A 27,030-nucleotide genomic window follows, 5' to 3' on the forward strand; every position below is an offset into this window, starting at 1 on the left:
AAGCTCCTCTCTTACCTCCTGTCCAGTGTTTCCTTCTTTGGGCTCCTGACATTGGGATCTAATGGAGAGGGTTTGATTTAAAAACTCAGAATTCATGGCTTTCAAAATAAGTTCTCACCTAAATATCAAAAGTTCCGTCTTAATAATATTTACACCAACAACAATAGTGGCTACTGTTCAGTCAATATTTCCTGTTTTCCAGACGTTATGCTGGGTCCCTTCCAATACTGTTTTAATCTTCACAACAACACTACAGTGTAGATATTATTTATGTCCATTACCAACCCCAGCTGAGTTTCAAGGAGGATGAAGTGACTTGCCTCAAGGTCATAAAGCTTAGTACTAATTGGTGGAGCTATAATTCAGACCCAACCTTATCTGAGTCCCAAGCCATGTAGCCCTCTTCCATCCTCCCAACTGGATCACACACTTTGTTTTTTAAAGGTCATGGGATTTCTTTCTTTTTTTTTCTTTTTAAAGATTTTATTTCTTGGGGCGCCTGGGTGGCTCAGTGGTTAAGCCGCTGCCTTCGGCTCAGGTCATGATCTCAGGGTCCTGGGATCGAGTCCCGCATTGGGCTCTCTGCTCAGCGGGGAGCCTGCTTCCTCCTCTCTCTCTCTCTGCCTGCCTCTCTGCCTACTTGTGATTTCTCTCTGTCAAATAAATTAATAAAATCTTTTAAAAAAAAAAAAGAAAAGATTTTATTTCTTTGACGGAGAGAGAAACAGAGAGGGAACACAAGCAGGGAGAGTGGCAGAAGGAGAAGCAAGCTTCCTGCTGAGCAGGGAGCCTGATGTGGGCTCGATCCTAGGACCCTGAGATGACCTGAACCAAAGGCAGACACTTAACAACTGAGCCACCTAGGCGCCCCTCATGGGATGTTTTTAATTCTTCCTTTTTCTTCACAGTGTAATCCTGTCCCTAGAGGTCAAATTGCATCTGCTACATGGCTACATGAATGTGAAGTGGATCCCAGTTTCCTCTGATGCACAGGTGAGGACTTCTCCCACCCCACCCTTGTCTGGCCTCTATTTCAGTGACTGGTTAGCAAGGTGATTTGGCGATGGTCTTCTAAATCGCTTCTGAGTGATAGCTAACCATTCAAGGTTAGGAATAACTGGAAAATATCAGATGAGTTCCAAAAGACACTTTTTCCTGCCTTTTTACCTGTTAGTGCCCTCTATTTTCCATAGCTCCTTTCCAGCTCTGCTTTTTGATACTAAAGCACATTCTTCAAGAAAAGCTTTCTAGACTTTTTGGTGAACTTTGGATCGTCATTACTTTGTTCCAAGCCTTACATATGTAGACCTCTGTGCAGGTACCAGAGAGAATTGCTTAAGTCTCCTTAAGAGACTGATCCAGTAGGTTCTGAGAAGGTCATCATTTTTCATAGAACAGGAACACAGGAACAGGGCAAACAGCCAGACCCCAGTGCTGAATATCTAAAAGTTGAGGGGTTGCAGAATGGTTAGGCTTGGTTGTGGTTAGTTACGTCTTCCTGGAGATTAATTTGGGGCAGATTCTGGCATAGAGAAATTTTTTTTTTTAAGATTTTATTTATTTGAGAGAGAGACAGAGAGAGCACAAGCAGTGGGAGAGGTAGAGAGAGAAGCAGACTCCCCACTGAGCAGGGAGCCTGACATGGGGCTTGATCCCAGGACCTATCCCAGGACCTGGAGATCATGACCTGAGCCAATGGTAGACACCCAACCATCTGAGCCACCTAGGCACCCCAGGCATAGAGAAATCTGTAATGGGGCACCTGGGTAGCTCAGATGGTTAAGCCTCTGCCTTTGGCTCAGGTCATGATCTCAGGGTCTTGGGATCAAGTCCCACTTGATCCTCTGCCTGCTTCTCCCTCTGCCTGCCGCTTCCCCCTACTTGTATACCCTCTCTCTGCCAAATAAATAAAAACTTAAAAAAAGAGACAAATTTATAATGAAGAATATTCTAGTATCTGTGGAATGTTCTTCCTCTCCATGTGTTGTATAGTTGCCTGTTGCTCTAGAAGAATGTCAGACACTTTTTTTTTATTTCCTTATTACAGAAGGGAGTCAGATTGCATTTTAGATAGTAGCTACATCTTTCCCTGGTCCATGGGAGAGCTGACTGGAGCTGGGGAAGGACAGTGCCCTCCTGGGTGACCCTGCCCCACCATGACAGCCGCCCTTCACTGGAACTAGGCAGGCACTCCAGAGAGGGAGTGCACAGGGGTGATGTTATTGGTCCTTTTCCATGGGACTAGAACCATTAATCCTGTTCTTACATCCTCCAGGCTCCCCTGGCACAACCTGAGTCCCCCACAGCCTCAGCTGGAGATGAGCCCCGGTCTACTCCTGAGTCTGGGGACTCAGACAAGGAGTCAGTTGGCAGCAGTTCTACGAGCAATGAGGGCAGCAAGCGGAAAGAGAAGTCAAAGCGAGGTCGGGAGAAAGACAAGAAGAGAGCAGATTCTGTGGCCAACAAACTGGGCAGCTTCGGCAAAACCTTGGGCAGCAAGCTCAAGAAGAACATGGGAGGCCTGATGCACAGCAAGGGCTCTAAGCCGGGAGGGGTGGGGACGGGGTCAGGGGTTAGCAGCGGCACCGAGACACTGGAGAAGAAGAAGAAGAACTCATTGAAGAGCTGGAAAGGTGGCAAGGAGGAGGCAGTGGGGGATGGGGCCGTGTCTGAGAAGCCCACGTCTGAATCTGTGGGTAACGGAGGGAGCAAGTATAGCCAGGAGGTGATGCAGAGCTTGAGCATTATGAGGATTGCGATGCAAGGGGAGGGGAAGTTTATTTTTGTTGGCACCCTGAAGATGGGTCACCGTCATCAGTACCAGGAGGAGATGATCCAGCGCTACCTGGCTGATGCTGAGGAGAGATTCCTGGCAGAGCAGAAGCAGAAGGAAGTGGAGAGGAAGATCCTGAATGGGGGGTTAGGGAGTGGGCCTCCTCCAGCCAAGAAGCCAGAGCCAGATGGCGGGGAGGAGTTGCTGCCGGCACCCCCAGCAGAATCCAAGCCAGTGGCTTTCTCTGCTGGCTATCCTGGGGGTTTTAAAACAATCCCTCGCCCTGCTGGGGCTGGAGTCCACTGCCAGGAACCCCGGAGGCAGCTGGCAGGAGGTCCTTGTGGGGGGGGCCTACCACCCTATGCCACCTTCCCCAGACAGTGCCCTCCAGGGCGACCCTACCCCCATCAGGACTGCATCCCATCTCTGGAGCCAGGCAGCCACTCCAAGGACGGGCACAGGGGCGCACTGCTACCATCCCCCTTCCGCGTGGCTGATTCCTATAGCAACGGCTACAGAGAGCCCCCTGAGCCAGATGGATGGGCTGGAGGTCCCCGGGGGCTTCCTCCAACCCAGACCAAATGCAAACAACCGAACTGCAGCTTCTACGGACACCCGGAGACAAACAACTTCTGCTCCTGCTGTTACAGGGAAGAACTGCGGAGGAGGGAGCGTGAACCGGGTGGGGAGCTGCTGGTGCACAGGTTCTGAGGGGGGGCCCTGGAGGGCAAGGGGGGCTAAACAAAGAGAGTTAAGCTCAAAGAATTAGCTCATCAAGACCCAGCCCCCATGCGGATGGGGCAAATGCAGTGATGATGGGAGCCTGGCTGGAAACTTTTGAAGTGTGTGTGCGCTGGAGAGCTGCCAGGCTGGGCAGAGCAGGTCAGGGCTGGACGGTGCCTGGAGGGCCGTGCTTGTCCTTCGTCAGTCCTCCTGGGACTGAGGAGGTACAAGGGGAAAAGGCAATGCTTCTGTCTCATAACTGCTTGGGTACACCCCAAGACCAAGGGAAACGAGGGGAAGATTTAATGTGTGGGTGTGGGGAGGCAGGCAGACGTCCAGGGCAGGAACAGGCAAAGGAGGTTCTCAGTCAATAAAAGAGAAAACAGACCAAAGTTCTTGTAGGTTGGAAAAAAGCACATGACTGTGGAGTTGGGAGTGTGGAGGGAAACTGGGGAATTAGATTTGCTATTGAATTGAATTAAGGTAAAAATTAGGGTTGGATCAATTCTTCCTCCTGAAGGATCTGGAAAGACAAGGCAGTAATGTGTGCTCACGGGTGCTTATTAGGAGGGGGTTTAGTTTACATCCATTTATTGAGATGGGAAAGGGAAGAATTTAAAAGGAATCCTTTTCCTCTCAAGTTTTATTTCCTTCTAAACAGCCATCTGTCATCTGTTCTAGTTTGAGAGGAGATTGCTGATTGCCCTGTATCTTTTGCTCATCCTTTTTGAGGGCTGAGCTCAGCTAAGTTAAGATTGTGATTTTTTTTTTTTAATGACTTTAATTTTATTAAAAAAAAAAAAAAGTTCCCTAAGGGAAGGGAAGAGTGATGAGAAGAACAGCTGTGTGGGCTGAATCTTCTCCAGGTGAGTGGGTGCACAGGGGATCATTTGTAACTACTTAGCAATAACCACACATTGGGTTGTGAGTGCACTCTGGGGCGGGAGCAGGACAGACCTTTGGCCAGACTGTTTCAAACAAAACCAAAAACCTAAATAGAGTACTACCATCCTCTGCTGCTGTGTTTCTGTAGGAAGCAACTTATTTTAACTTTTTTTTTTTTTTTAAAGGAGAAAAAACAAAACCCCAGTGAGCAAAAACATTTTAAAAAATGATTTTTTTTTCTTCCTATTTAAGTGATTCTTTCTCCTTCCTATCTACTTTTGGAGAATGTACTTAACATCCCGGCTTCTTTTGTTAAGCCATAGCTGACCTTAATCTGTGGTTAGTTTATTAAAATAAGACAAAAAATACTTTGTAAGAAGACATATTTTTGATAATAGGATTGATGTTGAAACACAGGGGCAGTTTATAAAAAGGTAGAGAAATATATTTTAGTGAACTGTAACCACAGATCACAGATTACTCCCAATGAGCTGATCTGTCTTTGGGTTTCCCCCTTTCCCTGACTCCGCCCTTTTCCCCAGAGCGTGGGAATGGGCCTGTGGACACAGAATGGGGGAGTGCCTTTGCATTTTGCACAAAGCCTAAGTCTGGACAGCCTTCACTCTGGCCAGCACCACTTCTAAGAGCTTTAAACTGGAGGACCTATCCTGGGCCAATTTTCCTTTTTCTTTCTTTCCTTTTTTCCCCCCCTGGGGGGGAAAATCGACTATGCAATTGTATACACTCCTGGGTAAATATGAAGAAGGGGAATAAGTGTACTTAAGTGTTCAGAGTGTTAATTGGGGCTGTTTTCCTGTATGTGGATTTCTCTTGAGGTATGTACTCCTAACCCATCTCATGGAATGTCATCCCCAGATTTGCTCTAAACTGGATGTGGGCTGGTTGTGTGTGTGTGTGTGTGTGTTGGGGACATTTGTAATTGCCATATGTTGCTTCTGCCCAATCAGGAAAATTGTCATCCCATTTCCCCCTTGGTAACAAATCCTGTCAAGACTATCCTCTTCATTGGAACTGCTCAGAGTTTAGAAAGGTTCCTCTCTCCTCAGCAGACTCGAAAGTCACTCATTTTTCAAATCTGATAGTCTGTTGACTTAATCATTTCCTATGGCTATTAATTCTTGGGCTTTTATTTGAAAATAGAATGGTTTTCAGGAAGCACTGATGTTAAAGGAAATCAGTTCCAAAGGAGGGGGATGTACATATTTCTGGACAGGGCTGGGACTAGTACAAGATGAGCACTTCTCTCAGGTACAGAACTTTAAGGGGTACTGAAATATCAGTGGTTAAGATAAATACTGTTTTAATGCAGTATTTAAAATAAAATGCAAAAAAAACCTGCATGATGAATAAAATATCAAAATCTTAAGAATCAAATGGGATTGAGACTAAGTCGGGGAAATAAGCTGAACTGAGCAAGTATGGGGTTGACTCCTGTCTTTACAATTTTGATAGCTAGTTCATTGTGGATGTTTTACATTGGTTTTGATGTTCAAAAAATAACTGTGTTAAAATGGTATATTGGTTATTGAGTTTTGGGGCACCACTTAAATTTTGTGCCCGAAGTGAGTGCCTTGCTCACCTCACTCTGGGGCTAGAACAGCACTGGTGAGACCATCACCTCTGAGCCTCCATCCCCATCCCCTACGTGCACCCAAACAACAGGTGGCCCCAGCTCGCGCCTGGCACAGCTCACTGAGCTTTCCCCTTGGCGCCTGTCTGCTGCACAGGATTCTGGCCTGGACCAAGAGGAATGGGAACAAACCAGGGGTTTTCCCAGAGAGTAAAAAGAGGAAAGTTCTAATTCTCCTTTGGACTGCTGTGTTTGGATTTGATTTGTTACTAGATTCTAGTTAATAGTTTTGTTTTTAAAAACTGAGGACAAATGAACAAAAACAGAAACCATGTGTCATGTTTGTTTTTGTTTTGATTTCTAAACTAACCAATCCCAGTTTATTTGACCTCTTTTCAAATAAAAGAAATTCTGGGGGCTTGTCTAGGGGTGAATATGATAGAATAGGGCTTTATTTAGGCCCTGTAGCTTTTTATTCAGAATGAAATTATTTTTGTTTAATTTGGGAAGGTAACTATATATTGAAGCATAAAAAAAATATATATATATATATCCATTCTAAGGATGAGGGGCCCTGAGTCAATGGATGTTTTTCTGTAGGGATGAGTAAAGACTGTTTTGCTTTATTCTTTGAGGGGTTGTGTGGGATGGAGGGTGAAGAAATAATGCCTGGGAAATGAAAACAGACTCTGGTTGGTTTGTGGTATTTTGGGAAGATGAGGGGGTGGGAGAGGCAAGCCCATGCAATTACTGTGTTGGGGAGAGGGGAGGAGAGGGGTACATGATGTGCACCCAGAATGAGCAAGAATCTCTTGGTTAAGGAGGGGTATGTGGGTGAAGGGGAAGGCGGATCCTGTAATCCTGGCTGACGGATGGGATCTCTTGGTCTTAAATAAGTGCACTTAGTTCCTTTAATCCAGGGCATTGGGCTACCTACCGAGGTTTTTATTGGAGAGGGGAAATATTTGGGGTTGTTATTTTTTCCCTTTTAAGACAGTGCTGTCCTTCCACCCTACATTCTCCACCCCAGCCCTGATGGAGCAGATATTCTATAGGATAGGTCTCCAGATTCCTACCTTAATCTGTGCTCGTTTTATTGGGAGTTACAAGGTTTAATAAAAAGTTTTTCCCCCATAGTGGATTCTATCTACAAAATAAAAAGATTATATCAAAACCTTTTTTTTTTTTAAAGATTCAGTCTCTCTGTGGAGTGGGGATGGTGTGAAACTTGGTGCTGTACAAGGCCTAGAGGGAAGCACTCTTTTTGGCTCAGTTTCTTCTCAAGAGAGACTAAAGCTCCCAGACCAATAAAACAAAAGTTAGCAATGCCTTCGTATTTGGGAAGTGATACAGAAGTAGAAGAAATGGAGCTGGTTTCGAATGGTCTCCTTTCTAAACAGCCACACATCCAGGATTCCAGCCACATTTGTCTTTCCCATGAAGACACTTTTGGAGATAACGGTCTCTGAGTTACTCAGACACCAGTGACTCTAGACTCTGGGTCGTCTTCTTTCTCCAGTCAGTGCCCTAGACACAGATGGGATGACGGCATTGGAAGCCCTTCCCGGCCTGGAATCACCTGCACCCCAGATTTTTCTAATTTCTATTTCCCTCCAGGCCCTTCAACTGCAGATTCAGTGAGTCACACAGGCACTCCTGTCTCTTTCACTTTGTCAATACCCAGCCTGCAAATCTCAGGGTGTTTTGGCCCTGTACTTAAGTAGCTTAACAAAATATTATGAGTCTTCGTGGAGACTTTCTCCATGCCACCGCCCTTCACTGGCTACGTGGGTAAGGGGCGGTAGGAAAGAGGAACGGAAGCTGGCTGACGGTAACCATAGCGCGGTAGCGGTAGGGGTGGGGAGGACGATGGCCTCTTTCTGTGCTTATAACTGGATCTATGACTCATCTAGTGAGTCACTCAGCTCCGCCCCCCCCCCCAGCTGCCCCTCCCAGCAGACTTCACTCTTGGCACAGACCTGCAACCAGACCAGGATCCTGAAAATGGAAAACTCTGATTTAGCCCCATGCTTTTGCATCCTTTCATCCACTTAAAACCTCTGCTGGTGTGGGGGATACGGAGAGGTGGTCCTCCCATTAGCCCTCAGCTGCTTCCCCTTTTCATTCCCCTGCTCATCCAAGTCACCAACTTTTTTCTGGCTTCCAGCTCCCCCCATTCCCCTGATCCCCCCCCCCCCCAGATTCCTCTGCTGCTGCTGCTGCTGCTGCTGCTGCTATACCTCAAAATATGAAGAATAGAATGAGGCTCTTGAATGAAGGGTGGTGGGGAGAAGGAAAATGGGGAATGGGATTTTATAATTGTGGAACACAGCTCTTCCTATGGCAAGAGACCTTGGGAAGTATTTCTTCCCTTAAGAGATTGAGGACCATGGGAAGTAGGTGGAGTTGGGGGTGCTTGGGAGCTTTTAGGACTTCTAGAATAAGGCTTCTGGGCCACCTTCCTAGCAGGTATATGCCTCTTTGTTCCAAATTAACTTCCTGTGTCCCAATATCTTCACTATTTCCACAGTAGCAGCCAAGACAGGGAACTTTTACAGCTGAGGCCGGAAGGGTGTGTGTGCTGAGGGGAGAGTTGAGTGTCACTTTGGAAAACTGGGGCCCACCTAAGGTCTGCTGCCTCAGTATAGACTCAAACATCAATAAAACAGCAGCTCCCTAACCCTTATTTTGTATTGCATTTCCTGTCTTTTTCTGCATCTAAATACAGACTTTAGCCTTCTACCCAGGCGCCATTAACTGCAATTCCTTTATTTCCCTCCTAGGGTCCTCCCCACCCACCTCTGCTTCTCCAGTTGCGGGGGGGGGGGGGGGGGGGGGGTGCAGGGGAGATCATGGCGGGATGGGGCTGTTGAACTGAGAGAGGTTTTAAGCCCTCAGCTTTGCAGGTCCAGAACATGAATCATTAATTTGGAGATCTGATGTCTGGGTTGGAGGGAGGGATCATGTACCTGGAATGGGCTCTGGTTTCCCATGGTGTGTGTGTGTGTGTGTGTGTGTGTGTGTTTTGGAGTAAGATCTCTTCCTTGGGCCTCCCTCTACTCCCAGAACTTACACATACCCTCCTGTACTTGTCTGTGACCAAGAGATATTTCCATTTCTCTCTCCAGTGTTCTCAGGGCACCCTCCACACGAGGTATGTTTCATGCTCCCCGGAGAACCATATACAACATGCTTTAACTCTTCTCCCTCATTTCTTGGGCCTCCCCAGGCAAAAAATCCCTTGAGTCCCAACTCCCTACTACTTTAACAGGTGTGTCAGGGGAGGCAGCGAGGAAGCCTGAACTGCTTTTGCATTCCTCCCACTGCACCACCCACTTCAAGAAGACAAAACAAAACAAAAAAACCCAGCCCAAATTACTCCGGGTTAATACTCGGTATTACTGCTCCCCTCAAATACTTTCCAGTGCTTGTGAACAGAAGGAGCATAGGATCTAGGGTTGGGGAAAGAATCTGGGCTTTTTCCCCCCAGTTATCCATTTTTTCCTCACCTTTTCCAGGCTTCTCCACTTTTCCATATCTGTGCGTATTCCCCTTTAAGGGGCTGGGCATCTCTCCCGCCCTCTCCAGAGTCGACTGAAGTTTCCGAGGAGCCTCCCTAGCTGGGTTGGACACACCTTTCAAAAGACCCCTAATCGTGCTCTGTGCACCTCAAACGCTCTTTTCCCTGGTGCTGTCCCCTGCCCCTCTCCCTGACTTTCCTCTTCTTAACTACAAGATTCAGCCTCTTCCTAAGGGGTTTGAGCATCTTCAAGGTCTCCCCCCCCCCCCCCTTCACTGCTCCGTCCCCGGATGGAGCCAGAGAAATGTGGTGGGGGGGTCGGGGCCAGAGTTTCAACATCGCCCCCCAGAAGGTGGAGCCAGACATGGGGGTAAGGAGGGGGAGACTTGGGCTTGGGAGGGAAGGGCACCATGGGCAGGACGGTGTGAATGAGGAGGATATGGAGATAGAAGAGGAGCTAAGAAAGGAGCTATATCAACTTTTCTTGATGGAGCTTGGTCTGTCTTTTTCACAGTCTCAAGTTCATTGTCTCATTATCCATTAACCAGCCCCTCCCTTTACTGTCTGCCAACTGGGTCCTAAGCTCCTCACAACCGCTGATCTCAGTTTCCCCTGAGAGTCTGAGTGTAGGCCTCCAACCGTGGTTGCTGAGGTAATCCCGGATCCCCGGATTGGAGAGGCCTGGGGATTAATCCTACACCCTTCACAGCTCTCTGGACCAAAGTCCGTCCAGAGGACTGGGATGCTGGAGTCCAGGAGTTGTCAGCTTGGCCGTCAGCTGGCCACGGGATGCCTCCCAGGTAATAACTTCCTTTCCAATACTTCCAATCTCCAAAGACTCTTCCAGATTTCATCCTGCTCAAACTTTGCTTCAAACCTCACCAAAGATACCTCTGTATTCCTCTACTTGCTCAAAGTGCTTCTGGCTGAGGCTTGCTCTCTTCTCTGTCAGAGCTGGCTAGGAGTGTGGACCTTGACGGTCCAAACTCTGTTACTCCCTTTCCTCATTTATTTATTCAAGAGTTATTTGAGTTCCCTACTCGGTGCCAGGCACTGCTCTAAGCTCTAGAGTAAAAGAATACAAATGACCTCCTCCTAAGCTTTTGTTCTAGTGGAGTTAGGGGAGGATCTTAATCTTCCTTCTTTACAGCCTTCTGTCTCAGAGGAGTAGGTGTATACCAGTGTAGGTGACACTGGGAATAGTCATAACCTGGCCTCCCCCTTCCCATGTAGGGGAGCAGATCCTAGCATGGGCCCCAGGAGTAAGGAAGGGGCTGGAACCTGAATTGCCTGGAACCCTGATCTGCACCAACTTGAGGGTCACCTTCCAGCCCTGTGGATGGCAACGGAGTCAGGTGAGATGGTTAGGCCAGTGGAAAGGACAGTTAGTGAGAAATGGATTGGTGAGTCTAGGAGGATTTAGATAAGTGAGACAGGGAGACTTATGCTTAAGGGGTTGTCTCTAGGGAGGTTAGGGATTGCCAAGGTAGGATAATGAGCAAGATTTCAGATGTCTTTAGCATCAGTCATGCGCTTCCTCTAGGAGACTCCCCTGAGCAGTGAATATGATTTTGTCCTGGTCAACATTGGACGATTAGAGGCTGGTGAGTGGGGTGATGTGGGGGGTGAGGTGTTGGTGAAGGGGCTTACTGGGGGCTCACCCTTCCTCATCCTTCCTCTATTCTTAGAGGGCAGCAGGGATGGAGTGAGATGGGCTGGAAGACTTCCTTGTAGAGGGACCCTGATCCATGGCTACACTGCTTTCTAATTCTTGGTTTCAGTGAGTGGATTGTCCAGAGTCCAGCTTCTCCATCCAGGGTCCCCACTTAAATTTATCCCTGAGGAGATTCTCATTCATGGCCGGGACTTCCGGCTGCTCAGAGTTGCTTTTGAGGCTGGAGGACTAGAGCCTCAGGCCTTTCAGGTAAGACTCCTCCTCCCCTTAGAACCTTGGGATCCTTTCCGTGGCATTCCTATTACTCCCCTATCTCCTAGGACCCCCCCTCATCCTTCTATCTGCTTCTCTCCTCAAGGAGAGGCTAAAAGGCTAGGATAGAGGATACTGTAATGAGAGTAAGGGGCCTTAATTCTAACCCGGCACTGCCAATTAGCAGGAGTATGACAGCTTCTTCCTTTGAAAAACAGGATGAGATTGTTTCAGAAATTCCTCCCAGAATTGACATTCCATGATTCTGTGGTTCTGGATGTGTTCTCCTAACCCTAGTCCCCACCACTTGCGGACGCTCCCTTCCTTGGGACGGTATTCTCGGTTCCCTATTGGTGGCAAAGGCAGTTGAGCAACACATGGGACCAATGTCCTCCTCTTCACTTCTTCAGTCTGAGCCAAAAGGCTGGGATGCCCTTTCCTCCACAGGTGACCATGGCCATTGTCCGAGCTAGAGCTCAGAGCAGTCAAGCCCAACAGTATGCAGGGATATCCCTGAGCAAGGCTGGTGAGTGAGGGTGCTTTATGGTAGGAAAGGGTAAAGAATCGGGAAGAGCAGAGGCTGGCTGAGGACAGTAGAGCTGAGAAGCTCTCTCTGGTTCATCTTCCTTCTTTTCTGTGCTTCATTCCTGCCCTAGGCCAGAGTTCAGGGTCCAGAAAACCACCTATCCCCCTCTTGGAGACATCAGAAGACTGGGAGACTGAGAGGAAAAAGCAGGGGGCCAAGGGCTGGAGAGTCAGCACTGTCAATGAGAGGTTCGACGTAGCCACCAGGTGATCCCCCAGTCTACCCCAACTGCCGCTGCCCTCCTGATCTTCCCACAGTTCTCAGATCCTCTAGAGCTAGGACTGCCCACAAACCCTAGCCTCTTACGAGATCCGTAAAGCTATCCTCCTTACTGCCTAGATCTCTAAACCTGGGGTCCCTTGAAATAATTCCCTCCTGAGCAACTTCCTTGTAATGACAGGTCTGCATTATAATGAGCTCATTGAGCCAAGCTGTGACTATAACTCTCAATTTCATAGCCTCCCACGTTATTTCTGGGTCCCGAAGCGAACTCTGGACAGTGAGGTCAGGAGAACATTTGGCCACTTCCATCAGGGCCGTGGACCGGTCAGTGTGGGGCCAGGGTGGTGGTTGGGGATTAGATGGTTGTGGGAGGTCAGAGGGGGGTCCTTGTAGAGGGATGTCAGGATGGGTACGGGATAGGGTGGGGCTAGGAGTTTCTCCCATGGTGATCCTAACCTCCCACCATCTGCAGCGCCTGTCCTGGCATCACCCTGGGGGCAGTGATCTTCTCCGCTGTGGTGGCTTCTATACAGCCAGCGACCCTAACAAAGAAGACATCAGGTGAGGGGAGGTTTGATGAGCAGAAGAATCGTTGGAGGTTTTGGCCACACTTGTTCCTTTACCTTGTGACTTCTTCCTCTCCAGAGCAGTGGAGTCAATGCTCCAGGCTGGGCATTCAAATGTTGTGCTGGTGGACGCTGTGGATGAACTGCCTAGTCTTACAGATGTTCAACTTGCCCACTTGAAGCTGAGGGCCCTCTGCCTGCCTGGTGAGATGACCTCTGACCCCTACCCCCACCCCTAGGTCTGCTCACCCTAACCTGGTTTACCCTTTTGCCTGTCACAGTATGAGCAACCCTTCAGGCCAAAGATCCACAGTTTTCTATTCAACTCCCATCTCCCACAGACTCACTGATTTCCTGTCTTCTTATCCCTAGTGTATTTTTTTTTTAACAGCTTTATTGAGATACAATTTACATACCATAAAATCTAGCCTTCACCCATCTTAAATGTTCAGTGAATTTTATTACATTTACGTGGTGGTACAACTGTCCCCACAATTTAATTGTAGTAGCCTCATGACCATTTACAGTTACTGTTTATTTCTATCCCCAGTCCTGAGTAACCCTTACCCAACTTATTCTTAAACCTCAGGCTGCAGACCCTGAATCATAAATTCTGAGTTCTCCGGATCTCTTTGTCCTTCTGACCCCTGTCCTCTCTCTCAGATTCATCTACAGCTGAGGAGAAATGGCTCTCAGCCTTGGAAGGAACACGATGGCTGGATTATGTCAGGTACACCTGCATTTTCCAGCCACAATTTATATAATTCAACCTACCCCAATTTTCTGTTAACTTGAATTCCTGAATGGCCTTTCATAAGCTTTTTTGACTTCCCAAGAAAACTCTTATTTGCTGCTCCTTAGAAGAACGGGCAGAATTTTGGAGTCTGCCTCTTTTCCATCCCATGACCTATCACTCCTTTCTTCCAGGCTTATCATTCTTCCCTCCTCTTCCTTATCTGCCCCCTCAGGTCTTGTCTTCGAAAGGCCAGTGACATCTCAGTCTTAGTGACAGCCAGGGTTCGCTCTGTAGTACTCCAAGGTGAGTTTCTTGGATTAACCTATTCCATGCCTTCCTTTTTCCTTTACCCACCCAATGGGAGGAAGATCTTTAAGTCTTCCTTGTCCCCAGCTAGCACTACAATCCTCCTCTCCTGTCGTTAGGAACTACCCATGGGCCTTAACTCATCCTTCAGTGCTACCCTGCCTCCCAGTAGCAGTAGTATTACTACTAGCTGTAGTGTTACAATAGCTTGTGGTCCCTAATAGCAGGGTTCTTTGCCTGCTGCTCCTGTCCTTCCATCAGTAGGTGGTGACTGGGTTGGGGTGGGAAGGACAGTGAGGAGGCTGGTTTGAGATTTATGATTCTGCCTCCTACACTGAAGCTGGGTATTGCTATCTAGGTGGAGTCTATGAACTGAATCATTCAAGGTCTTTATTTTCTCTTCACTTCTATTTGCCTTCTCAATCCTCCGTAACCCACACTTTTCTCCTCTGTGTCCCTCTCTTCTTCTTGCCACGTTTCCTTTTCTCATGTTCTTCTGCCCTAGTTTCTTGGCCCCTCTTTCTTTGTCCCTTCTCCCTCTTTGTCACCCAGAGCGCAGTGATCGTGATTTCAATGGCCTCCTCTCTTCACTCGTCCAGCTGCTTTCAGCCCCTGGAGCCCGAACACTGCTTGGCTTCCAATCACTAGTGCAGCGAGAGTGGGTGGCAGCTGGACATCCCTTCCTGACCCGACTTGGAGTAACTGGAGCCAGTGAAGAGGTAAGATCATTTGGGGAGGGTACTGGGGGGAGATGATTACTAAAGGTATAAGGGAATGAGAAAACTATATAGTATAATCCACTGGAAGTAAAATTGGGTTAGAAAGATCCTGAGATTAGGTTGAGCTTGAAGGGAGACCTAGATGAATAAGGCGCCACAACCCCTTAGAACTCTCAATCTAGGTTTCCATTCCCTTACCTTAGTGGCCCTGTTGGCTGTGTCCCTTGTCCCCCATCATTTTGTCATCCTCCCCCTTTAGGTGTCATCCTCCCCCTACAATCTCTTCTAACTTCTCACTTTCCCTCTTCTCAGGCTCCAGTGTTTCTTCTCTTCCTTGATTGTGTCTGGCAGCTCCTCCAGCAGTTTCCAGCTGAGTTTGAATTCTCAGAATTTTTCCTTCTTGCTCTTCACGACAGTGCCAGAGTTCCTGACACTCTCACATTCTTGAGAAATACTCCCTGGGAGCGCGGAAAGCAGAGCGGACAGGTCAGTCAGTGACTTCCATTTTTGAGCTGTCTTTTCTTCTTCTTGAGAAATACCCTCTGTTTAGTCTTGATTTATGGAAAGCGAAATTTGTGGGGCTGGGGGAAGAGGGGAGTTGGTGCTCATTCTCATGACTTGACTTTCACCCCACATCTGATTTCCCAGAGGAAGAGGTGAGCTTTTTACGATTTCTCTCCAGACTTGGGAAAAGGATTACTTTTTGCTTAACCATCCGTTTTCTTGTTTTCTCTGTCCAGTTCAACTCCTATACACAAATCTGTACCCCAGGGTACTCCCAACCCCTTGCTGGGAACTCTCTTAACCCACAACTGTCCGTCTGGGACTGGGATTTACGTTACAGCAGTGAACAGATACTACAATTCCATAATCCTGGCTATGACCCGGAATACTGCCCAGATTCCTGGCTCCCTAGACAGCAGGTGAGGTGTCTAACACTTCCTAGGTTCCCTCGACTTTCTCACAGGCTCATCCTACTAGGTAGGGAGAAGTGGAAAGACATGGTGTCTGAGTGCCCCAGGGAAAGCTTCCCTATACTTCTGTGCTGTCAGAGTCCTTGACTGTCCCCAGGAAGGCAGAAATCCTAGAATAGCACAAAGGGGGTCCTTCTTGTCCTCATCTTTTTCTACCTCTGACACACATTTTTAAAAAGAGTCATTTATTTTAAAGAGAGAGCATGTGAATGCCAGTGGGGGTGGGGCTGGGGAGAGGGTAGAGGGAGAGAGAATCTCAAGTAGACTCCCCATTGAGCACCCGCAGAACCCGATGTGGGTCTGGATCTCACAACCCTGAATTCATGACCTGCGCTGAAATCAAGAGTTGGATGCTTAACTGACTGAGCCACCCGGTAACCCCTTTCTTATACACATTTTATAAGTTTCCCTTAAATTGACTTTAATCAGACCTGAGGCCTAGTTTGAGGCCTAATGAGGAGAGTAGATAAAGAGTTCTCAGGGGGGAGTCTGGTAGGTTGATCACTAATGCAGTGTGAGCAGGCGGCAGCTAGATATTCCTTCCTGACCCAGTTTGGTGAAAGAGGGGTCATCTGGTTTCTAGGTTGCCAGTTGATTTCTCTTTTCCCTTTAGCCAAGCTTCCTGGTTCCTGGACCCCCCAGTTCTGTGTGGCTCTTCTCCAAAGGGGCCCTGACCCCCCTGAATCAGCTCTGTCCTTGGCGGGACAGCCCCTCCCTACTGGGTGTCTCTTCTCGTTGGCTCCCTCGACCAGCTATCTCCTCTGAAAGCCTGGCTGATCAGGAGTGGGGGCTCCCCTCACACTGGGGAGCTTGCCCTTTGCCCCCGGGGTTGCTGCTGCCTGGATATCTGGGACCCCAGATCAGGCTGTGGAGACGCTGCTACCTGAGGGGAAGGCCTGAGGTCCAGGTGAGGAGGGAAGACAGGAATAGGGATTAGGAGTGGGAGAAGGGGCTTGACTGCTAAACCAAATGTTCTGGGAGAAACCAGGTGTGTCCAGGAGCTGGAAAACCAAGAGACTGAGGAGGATTGAGGTTGAAGTACCTACCATTCTTGTTGGTATCAGAGTAGATAGGTTTGGGAGTATGTGTGTATGTATGGGAAAGACTGCTTGTGGTTCAGATCAAGTAGAACCTAGAGCTGAGAGGGGGGTAGTTGGAGGGGGAAAGAAAATTAAAGATGCCAGAGGTGATGTGAACTAGACTTATCACGGGGATCACTTTGTAATATATAAAAAGATCAACTTTTTGTATAAAAATTACATAAAAGTACTATTTTATAAAAGTATAATTTTACAAAATCTTATAAAAGTATGAAGAAATCACTAGGATGTGCACCTGAAACAGGATACTGTATGTCAATTGTAATAGTAATAATAGAAAAAGATGGCAGAAGTAATGGACAGCTCTCATAAAACAGGCAACTAAAGCTATAATATTCCTCTCTGCCTCTCGTCACCCCAGAAAGGCCTCTCAGCTCCCACAATCTCTGGCCTCCAGGATGAGCTATCCCATCTTCAGGAACTTTTAAGGAAATGGACACCAAGAGTATCTCCTGAGGATCATTCCAAGAAAAGAGATTCACCTACCATTCTCTCCCAATCCCATTGAAATTGCTGTCTTTTTTATGGGCCTGGCAGAGGGCGGTCGGGGGTGAGGGAGGGTTCTTTTTAATTTTCCAATTTTTATTATCTGGTCTTGCTGTCTCAGCTTTTGACACTCCAGCCCTCAACAAGCTCACTGATCAACTTTCCATTGCAGATGGGTGGTGCTAACCTCCCAACTCTTGCCCTGTCCTGTTTTGTTGCTCAAGATGTTTCTTAGGATTTGAGGAATTAGGAAACAAAAGCAATCCTGAATAAGATTACCTTTGTTTTTTTCAAGGCAATTCTATCCCTTTGGATATCCAGCTGTTAAATGTGAGATGAGAGATACTGTTTGTCAGTTCTAAAAAGATGGTCTACACAACTCATTCTCACTTCCTCCTGCTGCTTAATCCCAGTTTGTTTCTTCCCTTTCTTTCCTATGGGTATGTCGTGGGTATGGGAGGCACCCTGTCTCTGACAACTGTATATTTTGTAGTGACATTTCTATTTAAGGAGTTCATTAAAGCACAGTTATTTATGCATGTTGCTGGCATTATCTCTTGTGTCTGAATAAAAGATCCTAGGTAAGAAACTGCTGGGTATAAACCAGGAGAGGATGCGACCCACCACATTATTCTTAAGGAAATACGGGGATAGGCCAGGCAAAGTCCACATGCATCTTCTTAGATCAGCAAAGAGCATACCGTCTGAGACGTTGGTTGCTGGGCCCGGGGTGTTCTGGCGGTTGAAACTGAGGCCTCTGGGCTCTAATATCAACCACCCCTCGGCTTTTATCACACTTCCTCCGAGTCTCAGGTTTCCATCACCCCTCATGCAGTAGGACTAGGTGAGCTCGGACATGAACCCAGCTCAGACGTTCCACAATCCTCTCCCCTGGGGAAAAACGAAACGCCTCAAGCCCAGGGTCTGTTGAGGCCGCCGCTTCCTAAAGACTGCGGGACAGAGTGGAGGGCTGCCTCCATGCCCTAAGGTAGCCGAATCCTTGGGATGGGGGAAGGGGAGGTTTCCACAGCACACCCTTCTCCGGGGAACAGAAAGAAGGATCTTTTGCCAACACAGTATTTTTTTTTTTTTAAAGATTTTACTTATTTATTTGATAGAGAGAGATCACAAGTAGGCAGAGAGGCAGGCAGAGAGAGAGAGAGGAGGAAGCAGGCTCCCTCTTGAGCAGAGAGCCTCGATCCCGGGACCCTGAGATCATGACCTGAGCTGTCGAATTTACATTTTTGGGAGAACTGTGGTCCTTTAACGTCTAGCATTGCGTTAAGAGGGTCTGGGCATTTCCAGTCCGCCTTCCTCGCTCTGATCGCCCGCAGCGGCGACTCTAAACAAAACCAACGACAGGAACAGCTGGTCGCACAAATAGCGTAGACCCCGCGGTTCCTAAGATGGCCGCAGCCGCTTCCGGCTCCTCCTCCGTTGCGGCCCCGCCCGCCGCTCTCAAGACCGCCTTCGCCCCGGAAGTGGAAGTAGTGACTAAGGTCAGGGGGTGGGATCGCTGCCTGGAGACGGCGGGAGCTCTTTCGCCATGGCGGCCGGGCCGATCTCCGAGCGGAACCAGGGTGATTGGAGGGGACCAGCCGGGAATGGGCCCAGGGAAGCTGGGAGGCCTCGACTAGGGCCAGCAGTGTTTCCGCCGGGGTTGGGAGATCGGATCCCCCCGGAGGGCGGGAGACCGGCCCTCGTGCCTGCTGGGGGCGGGGAGCCTGGTGCCGACTGAGGCCTGTAGGTGTGATGCTCTATCCAATCCTCTCTGCCTTCTCTTTAACAAAAAAAAAAAAAAACGAGCAAACGAAAACCAGAAACAAAGCAATTCACAGAGAATTTGCTGCAGAACCTTCAGTTGGACTTAAGGTTCTCTAGTTCTAGAATGAGGGAGGTGTAAGGGCTTAATCTTGCTTTTTTGCTTTTTACACCCCATGTGCACTCGCAGTTCCCCCTCCTGTCACCTCTTTTTTCCTGTCATTATCTCATTCCTCCCCTAATCTGCTCCTATCTTCTAGATGCCACTGTCTATGTCGGGGGCCTGGACGAGAAGGTTAGCGAACCGCTGCTGTGGGAGCTATTTCTCCAGGCAGGGCCGGTAGTCAACACCCACATGCCAAAAGATAGAGTCACAGGTCAGCACCAAGGTGAGTACATGACAAGAGGAATGTTTACCTGTTGCCAGACAGACTGCCCCTGGAGGGTTCCAGCAGTTTTCATATCTGTTTTGGAATAAATCACCTGCAGATTCTTTCCTTTAAGGGTAGCTCACAGTTTGCTTCCGGGACCATTTCCAGTTGAAGTGAGGTTGTTATTTCATGTTCTTTGTGCTTTGGGAGGTGAATGAGTTATACCCCATTTTAAATCACTTCACTTAAGTTGTTAATCTCCACCCTTCTACTTCCCAGGGTATGGCTTTGTGGAATTCTTGAGTGAGGAAGATGCTGACTATGCCATTAAGATCATGAACATGATCAAACTCTATGGGAAACCAATACGGGTGAACAAGGCATCAGCTCACAACAAGAACCTGGACGTGGGAGCCAACATTTTCATTGGCAATCTGGACCCGGAGATTGATGAGAAGCTGCTTTATGATACTTTCAGCGCTTTTGGGGTCATCTTACAAACCCCGAAGATTATGCGGGACCCTGACACAGGCAACTCCAAAGGTTATGCCTTTATTAATTTTGCCTCATTTGATGCTTCGGATGCAGCTATTGAGGCTATGAATGGGCAGTATCTCTGTAACCGCCCTATCACTGTGTCCTATGCCTTCAAGAAGGACTCCAAGGGTGAGCGCCATGGCTCAGCAGCTGAACGACTTCTGGCAGCCCAGAACCCACTCTCCCAGGCTGACCGTCCTCATCAGCTGTTTGCAGATGCACCCCCTCCGCCCTCAGCCCCCAATCCTGTGGTATCATCATTGGGGTCTGGGCTTCCTCCTCCAGGTAAAGCTTTTACTCAGAATATTTTTGTCTTGGGTTTGGGGTGTGGTGAGGGTGGGGCAAAAGGAAGGAAAAAGAACAGATAAAGGGGGATGCGGGGTCAGTAGGTGATGAGAAAAGGAGTGAGGGGTGACAGTTGTGGTGGGGAAGAAAGTTGTTCAGAGTTGTCTAGTATTGCTTCTGACTTTTGAGGGCAGGGAGGAAGGGAAAAGAGCTTATCCTGCCTAAAGAGGCTGCATTGAACAGGCTCTCTGAAGACATTCTCTCCTTACTTTCATTAACTTTTCTTCCATTTCCTCTGTAGGCATGCCTCCTCCTGGGTCCTTCCCACCCCCAGTGCCGCCTCCTGGAGCCCTTCCACCTGGGATACCCCCAGCCATGCCCCCGCCACCTATGCCTCCTGGGGCTGGAGGGCATGGCCCACCATCAGCAGGAACCCCAGGGGCTGGACATCCTGGACATGGGCACTCACATCCTCACCCATTCCCACCGGGTGGGATGCCCCATCCAGGTGAGTGTTCTTTGCTGGGGAAGGGAGGGAGGAGCCTGGTGGAGGAGCTCTCTTGCTGCGTATGGTGCTGCCCTTGTTGCCCAGCAATAATAGTAATAGATAGTTCCAGAGCTCTACTTTTCTTCAGACGTTAGTTTATAAAAACATACAAAATACTGCTCTCTGTTTACTTTAACAGCTACCACTCTGTCTCCATTTCTTATTTAAATTTATCCAGAGTGTATAACTACTTGCTTTTTTTCCCCTTTAACTTTTACTAATTTCTCTCCTGTGACTTCTACCCCAAAGCAGTAACCTGATTGCCAGATCTAGGGGGTGCTTCCATTCTTATCTGGTTTGCCCTTTGGTGTACCTGAAACTGGGCATGTCATCCTTTTTGAAAATCTTGTTCCTTGGTTTTTCTGGAGTCTTCATCTATGTCTGATTCCTTAATCTTAATAAGGCTTTTCTCTCTCTCCATGTAGCTAGGTTTTTTGTATTTAGTTCTCTTTTCCACATAGTGCCGTTACTTGTACACCGATGCCTCCAAGATACGTATCCCTGGTCCGTGACCTTAAGTCAACTACTGCCTGACAGCTCCACTGTTCTATCCTGCCATTCAAACCTATTCTACCTCTAGTATTCTTTGTTTTCAGATGCTTAATTCAGAAATCTGGGAACTTTTTTTTTTTTTTAAGATTTTATTTATTTATTTGCCAGAGAGAGAGAGAGCAGCAGAGGCAGAGGGAGAAGCAGGCTCCCCGCTGAGCAAGGAGCCCGATGTGGGACTCTATCCCAGGATGCTGGGATCATGACCTAAGCTGAAGGCAGCTGCTTAACCAACTGAGCCACCCAGGCGTCCCAGAAATCTGGGAACTATTTTTAACTACTTCCTATCACCCCACTGTAGATACCAAGTCTTACTAATATTTCTGGCATTGGCTCCCACTGCCAGTGCCCTCGTTCAGGCCCCTTCATACTCATTATTACACACCGAATTTATTATAGTAATTTTCTAATATTTTGCCTCCCATTTCTCTTATCTTTGATCCACTTGCACAGAGTTATTTTTCTAAAACACAGACATTTACACACCCTTGCTCAAGATTCTTCTGTTGCTCCCTTTGACCTACAGAGTAAAACCCACACTTGTCACCATAGCATTCTAGGCTTTTCGTGATCAGTGCCTGCCAGTTACTCCCCTGACTACATGCTGCTCTCCATTCCTGGGTTACTGGTTTTCCCTGAACATAACTAGCTGTTTGATGCCCCTGTGGATTATCCATGCTAACGTTTCCTGCCTGGGTTATTCTAGTCCACTCTTGTCCACTTGAAAAATTCTTACTCGTTCTTTAGAATTAGATCTTGGCTTGGACAGGATCACTGCTACCTTCCCAAATCCTGTCAGTGGAATAATCATTCCACTTGTTACAGACTTCTGCAGCACTATTAGAGCGTCTTAAATTGTGGAAGGAACAAGTGGAGTGGGTGACCGTTGATTGGGAGTAGTTGACTTATTTGTACCCTTGGAATGGGGTTGAGGATAAAGGCACTTCATAGCAGCCTTCTCTTCGAGACGTCCTGATGTGACTTACTTCTCAATTTTGTTCTTTTCCTTTCTCCATCTTCTGTGCTCTCTGTATTCCTTTTTTCTCCTTGCTCTTTGTGTCTGTTTTGTTCTCACAGGGATGTCTCAGATGCAGCTGGCCCACCATGGCCCTCATGGCTTAGGACACCCCCATGCTGGGCCTCCAGGCTCTGGGGGTCAGCCACCACCGCGACCACCACCTGGAATGCCTCATCCTGGACCTCCTCCAATGGGCATGCCCCCTCGAGGGCCTCCGTTTGGATCTCCCATGGGTGAGTAGGCTCTAGCCACCTCCGTCATCCTTGAGTGTCAGAGTCCTACAACTCCCTTGTCACAGCCCTGTCCCCTCCCTTTTCTTTTATTTGCATTTCTGCTCATGGTCTCCCTGTTAGTGTTCTCTGTGCGTTCACCCCACATCAACACTTCCTATTTCTTGCCTTGACTGACTTTTCTTTTCCTTTGTGCAGGTCACCCAGGTCCTATGCCTCCGCATGGGATGCGTGGACCTCCTCCGCTGATGCCTCCTCATGGATACACTGGGCCTCCACGACCCCCACCCTATGGCTACCAGCGGGGGCCCCTCCCTCCACCCCGGCCCACCCCCCGTCCTCCAGTTCCCCCTCGTGGCCCACTTCGAGGCCCTCTTCCGCAATAATTTTTCATTGTCTTGCCTCCTGTTCTATCTTCCCAATATCTTCTCAATTCTTTGGACCAATCAGAGTTGCTGTAGCTCCGTAGGGCTAAGGCATTAATCCCTCTCAGGCCTTTTTTTTTTCCTTGGGTGTAATTTTTTTTTTTTTAAACAGGAGGTTTTATTTTTTTTTTTTTTTTCTATGTTGGTCCTAAGTGTTTTGCAAATGCACAGAGAAAATAAAACTAAATTCCTTGTTTATGCTTCATGCTGTTTTCCTTGGCAGAGTAACTTTCTCTTTTCTCTAGGAAGTATGTTGGGAGAAGAATGGTAAGGTAGAAGTGAGGGTGCTTATCACATTTTTAAAAGGCTCTGTTTAGTTTGTAAGCTGAGACCCAGAAGCCATGACACAGGTTATTGTGACCATGACGCGAGGACAGAAGTGAAGTTCCTGGGGATAGTGCTGGCAAAAATACGAGGTAATGTGCGCAAAGCCACCCATCCCAGCACTGTATGTAATGACATTACGCTGGAAGCAACTTTTCTATCCATTGGTAGTAAGGACCTTGTTGAATAAACTGGTAAATCTGTGTAGCAGCAGCAGAGAGGAGTGAGGAAAGGCTACGTGGTGATTTGGAAAGCTCTCTAGCATACATCAGGTGAAGAAAGTACCAGAACAAAAAGTGTAGTATGCCACCACATCTAAGAGGTGGTATGTGATCATCTATACATTTATTTATATTTTATTTTTTAGAAGACTTTATTTATTTATTTGAGAGAGAGAGCGAGTGAGAGAGAGAACACAAGCAGGGGGAGCAGCAGAGGGAGAGGGAGAAGCAGGCTCCCTGCTGAGCAGGGAGCCAGATGCAGGGCTGGACCCCAGGACGCCAGGACTGCGACCCGAGTTTAAGGCAGGTGCTTAACCAACTGAGCCACCCGGGAGCCCCCATTTGTTTGTATTTTAAAAACAGACAAAAATGAATGGAAATTGATCCCACAGCAGGGGTGGAGGAGAGGGGAATGATATGGAAGGAAGCCAGATTTTTTTGAGCATACTGTGTTAAACTCGGTTTCCTTTGACGCCATATATATAAGTGTCTTACATAATTGCAAAACCGTTGAAATTGGGACTGTAGGAACTCAGTAAACCTTTACTTTCTTACGTTGTCTACCTTTAGACATCAGGAATAAGGTATTTGGGTTTATCCCTGTTTTTTTTTCTCCCCAGTCCTTCCAGACCTGACTTTCATCCCATTTAAATCTGTGTTCAAAGACTTTCAGTAATTAGACCAAATCCAAAGGCCTTCTTTCTATTCTTTGCTGCATTTAATCCCCTGATATTGCACCCTTCCTAAAGCTCTTTTTCTGGTTTGTGTGATTATGAACTTTCCTGAAGTCTAGGTAGAAAAAGGTGAGCTTGGCCCTCATTCTCTTGCAGTTTTCGTTCACGTGACTTGATGGCGACGCAACCTCCGCTGGTGGCTGCTAAGTAATGCACAGACAAGCAAGGCAGTTCTGTTCTGCTCTTTACCAAGGGAGTAGGCTGACATATAAGAGATTGTTATGAAACAAAATATTATGAGAGCATGAGAAAGGGTATCTAACCGAGCATGAAAGTCCAAGAAAATTCCTGGGAAAAAAGTGATACATTTGCATGTAATCTTCAAGGAAGGGCAGAAGTTTCCCAGGTGAAGAAAGGAAAGCTCATTCCAGATGGATGGAATATTCCTGAGTGGAAGCAGAGATTGCTGAATGGCACGACAGAAAACGCACTGGATTTAGTGTTGGAACTAGTGGGGGTGGGGCAGGGGGGCTCCCACGGATCCGTGCTTCTCTGTCCTTTCTCACATGGCAGAGAACCATTTGAAACCGCACTGACAGAGAAGGCAGCTTCAGGCCAGAAGCTATTAATGGCTCAGGGATTCTTGCCGTCCAGGCCCTGTTGAGCAGCCCAACATGCTGAGGGAATTCCCATGTGAGCACCCCGTCTCGCACACAGGTTGCAGGAAGTTGCTCTCCATGAGTGGAAGCCACAGTGGGGATTTAAGCAAGGGAGGGACAGATTTGCATTTTAGAAACAAGGTAGTTTGAGGGAGATGACTGGTGGCAAGGTGCCAAGCTGGGCATTTGGCAATAATTCGGGTGAGAGACGAAGTCCTAAACGAGGGCTGTGAAAGGAGCCGGGATGCAGAGGAAGGGATACACCGGGGAGGTATTTTATTAAAAGGCAAAGTAGCAGGATGAGGTGTTCGAATGTGTATTGTGAAATGAAGGAGAGCGGAATCAGGATGAGGGTATGCAGCAGGAAGAATTTTGGGGAGCGAGATGGAAATGGTAAGTTCAGTTTCAGGTATGTTGACTTTGAGGTGAATGGACATAGGCAAGTGGGGTCATCTAGTGGACATCTGTCAAAAGCCTGAGGAAGTTCCGGCATGATTATTTCACACCATGGATGACTAAGAATGCCAGGCTTCTAAATCCCAGTGGGATAAATTGACCTCTCCATTTTAAACAGAGCTCTGCTTACACAATTGCTTTGCAGTGGCCAGAAGCTGAGGACCTGGCTGCGCTGGGAACCCGGCACAGCTAGCAGCTGGCTCCTGGCCCCAGGCTCCCCAGGCTGGCACTCCAGCAGCTCCAGGTTGTGGGAGGCTTTGTCTCAGCCTCTGTGTCCTTTCTGCCTCCACGGCATCAGACTTCTAACTGATCATCCATGAGGACGTCAATGACGGTTACCCTCGTGCTGATGATTACCTGCTTGTTTTTTCATATAAGCTCCTGTGTGGCATTTTCAGCTGTTACCTGATAGATAGATGGCATGTGGATGAATTCACCACCCTCACAGAGTGAATTCGTGCCTTTGCTGAATACCCTGCTTCCCTCTTCGGAATCACTGTTTCCTCAGGCACTCACTCTTAGAATCTCTGCGCTTTCATTCAGTCAGTGCTAATTTTGGAGTGCCTCCTCCAGTCATTGAGTTTAACTACCCACTCCCCTACCATTACAGATGCCAGTGCTCAGCGGTTCTCTGTGCAGAACCAGTGTTGTTCCTACATTTCCTTACTTCACTCCACACATCTGTTTGTTACTCACCAAACCAGGGTTTTTCAACAATTTTTTATTGCCCCCCCCCAACCACTCCCACCAGGAGACATTGTTTTCAAATTGGTCTCCACCCCCCTGCATGAAATTTTTTTAATTCATTTTTTTAAAAGATTTTATTTATTTATTTGACAGAGAGAGATCACAAGTAGGCAGAGAGGCAGGCAGAGAGAGAGAGAGGAGGAAGCAGGCTCTCTGCCAAGCAGAGAAGCTGATGTGGGACTTGATCCTAGGACCCTGAGATCATGACCTGAGCTGAAGGCAGTTACTCAACTCACTGAGCCACCCAGGCACCCCTGCATGAAATTTTAATACACAGATAAGCTGTGTATCTGTTTATGTACTAGGGCCCTTTTCAGGGGAACACAAACCATTGTTACATCTAAGATTCCTGCTGTGCAAACCAGTTTTTGACCCCTTGGGGTCAATTGAGAATGCATGCATGCTCTAGATCATGGGTCCTTAATATTTTGTGGGCCACAGACAGTCCTTTGAGAATATAACAAAAACTATGGACCCTACCCAAGAAAAATATACATTTTCATATATATCCAATACCCTGAAGCAAAAATTCCATAAAATTCATGGATCCCAATCTAAGTATCCCTGTATGACACTGAACACTTAAGGAATCTCATTCTATTAATCTGTCTCCCGAGAATATTGAAAGGTACCTGGCCTATACAATAATAATCGTAAAAATAATAACAGCTAATATTTACTGAACTTTTACTAATACGTCAGGTACTGTCCTAAGTGTTTTATCTGCATTATCTCCATTTATCCTCATAACAATCCCCTGAGTTAGGTTTTGTTATTACCCCCATTTGAAGATCAGGGAACTAACTGATATTAAGTTACTTTAGCACGGTCACATGCTAAGAAGTGAGAAATGCAGTAATTGAACCAAGATCTGCCCCAGCCCTAGAGCCACTTTCGTAGTCATATATTATGTTTACTGACTACTTGCTGAATGAATGAATCTTTTCCTTTGGTACTTATCAGGTTTTTTTTTTTTTTAAGACTATTTATTTATTTATTCATGAGAGAGAGAAAGAGAGAGAGTGGCAGAGGGAGAGGGAGAAGCAGGCTCCCCACGAAGCAGGGAGCCTCATGCGGGGCTCCATCCCAAGACCCTGGGATCCTGACCTGAG

General features: G+C 47.5%; 3 protein-coding genes across 4 annotated transcripts in view; all 3 read left to right on the forward strand.

Moving 5' to 3' along the window:
- OTUD7B (OTU deubiquitinase 7B) overlaps positions 1–6,304 on the forward strand; it is a 57,461-nt gene extending 51,157 nt beyond the window's left edge. For both annotated transcript variants that reach the window (XM_082685946.1, XM_082685945.1), the window contains exons 11-12: positions 909–993; positions 2,276–6,304. In XM_082685946.1, coding sequence (XP_082542072.1) covers positions 909–993; positions 2,276–3,484 — 1,294 coding nt within the window. In that variant the 3' untranslated portion in view covers positions 3,485–6,304. The remainder of the gene's footprint in view (positions 1–908; positions 994–2,275) is intronic.
- A 3,109-nt stretch (positions 6,305–9,413) lies between these two features.
- MTMR11 (myotubularin related protein 11) lies at positions 9,414–17,653 on the forward strand. The gene is given in 18 exon segments (XM_082685951.1): positions 9,414–9,862; positions 10,202–10,292; positions 10,726–10,847; positions 11,036–11,096; positions 11,274–11,416; positions 11,867–11,945; positions 12,076–12,211; positions 12,464–12,551; positions 12,700–12,788; positions 12,873–12,997; positions 13,457–13,523; positions 13,762–13,832; positions 14,388–14,554; positions 14,867–15,040; positions 15,295–15,477; positions 16,142–16,435; positions 16,990–17,121; positions 17,123–17,653. Coding segments are annotated over 18 exon segments (2,148 nt in total). The 5' UTR covers positions 9,414–9,796; the 3' UTR covers positions 17,183–17,653.
- A 933-nt stretch (positions 17,654–18,586) lies between these two features.
- SF3B4 (splicing factor 3b subunit 4) lies at positions 18,587–23,035 on the forward strand. The gene is made up of 6 exons (XM_082685971.1): positions 18,587–18,694; positions 19,136–19,264; positions 19,526–20,068; positions 20,370–20,576; positions 22,242–22,415; positions 22,611–23,035. The coding sequence occupies exons 1-6, from the start codon at positions 18,661–18,663 to the stop codon at positions 22,796–22,798; spliced, it is 1,275 nt and encodes a 424-aa protein (XP_082542097.1). The 5' UTR covers positions 18,587–18,660; the 3' UTR covers positions 22,799–23,035.
- Positions 23,036–27,030: the final 3,995 nt, after the last annotated feature.

The sequence above is a fragment of the Mustela nivalis genome (genome assembly GCF_964662115.1).
Source record: "Mustela nivalis genome assembly, chromosome: 10".
Taxonomy (NCBI): domain Eukaryota; kingdom Metazoa; phylum Chordata; class Mammalia; order Carnivora; family Mustelidae; genus Mustela; species Mustela nivalis.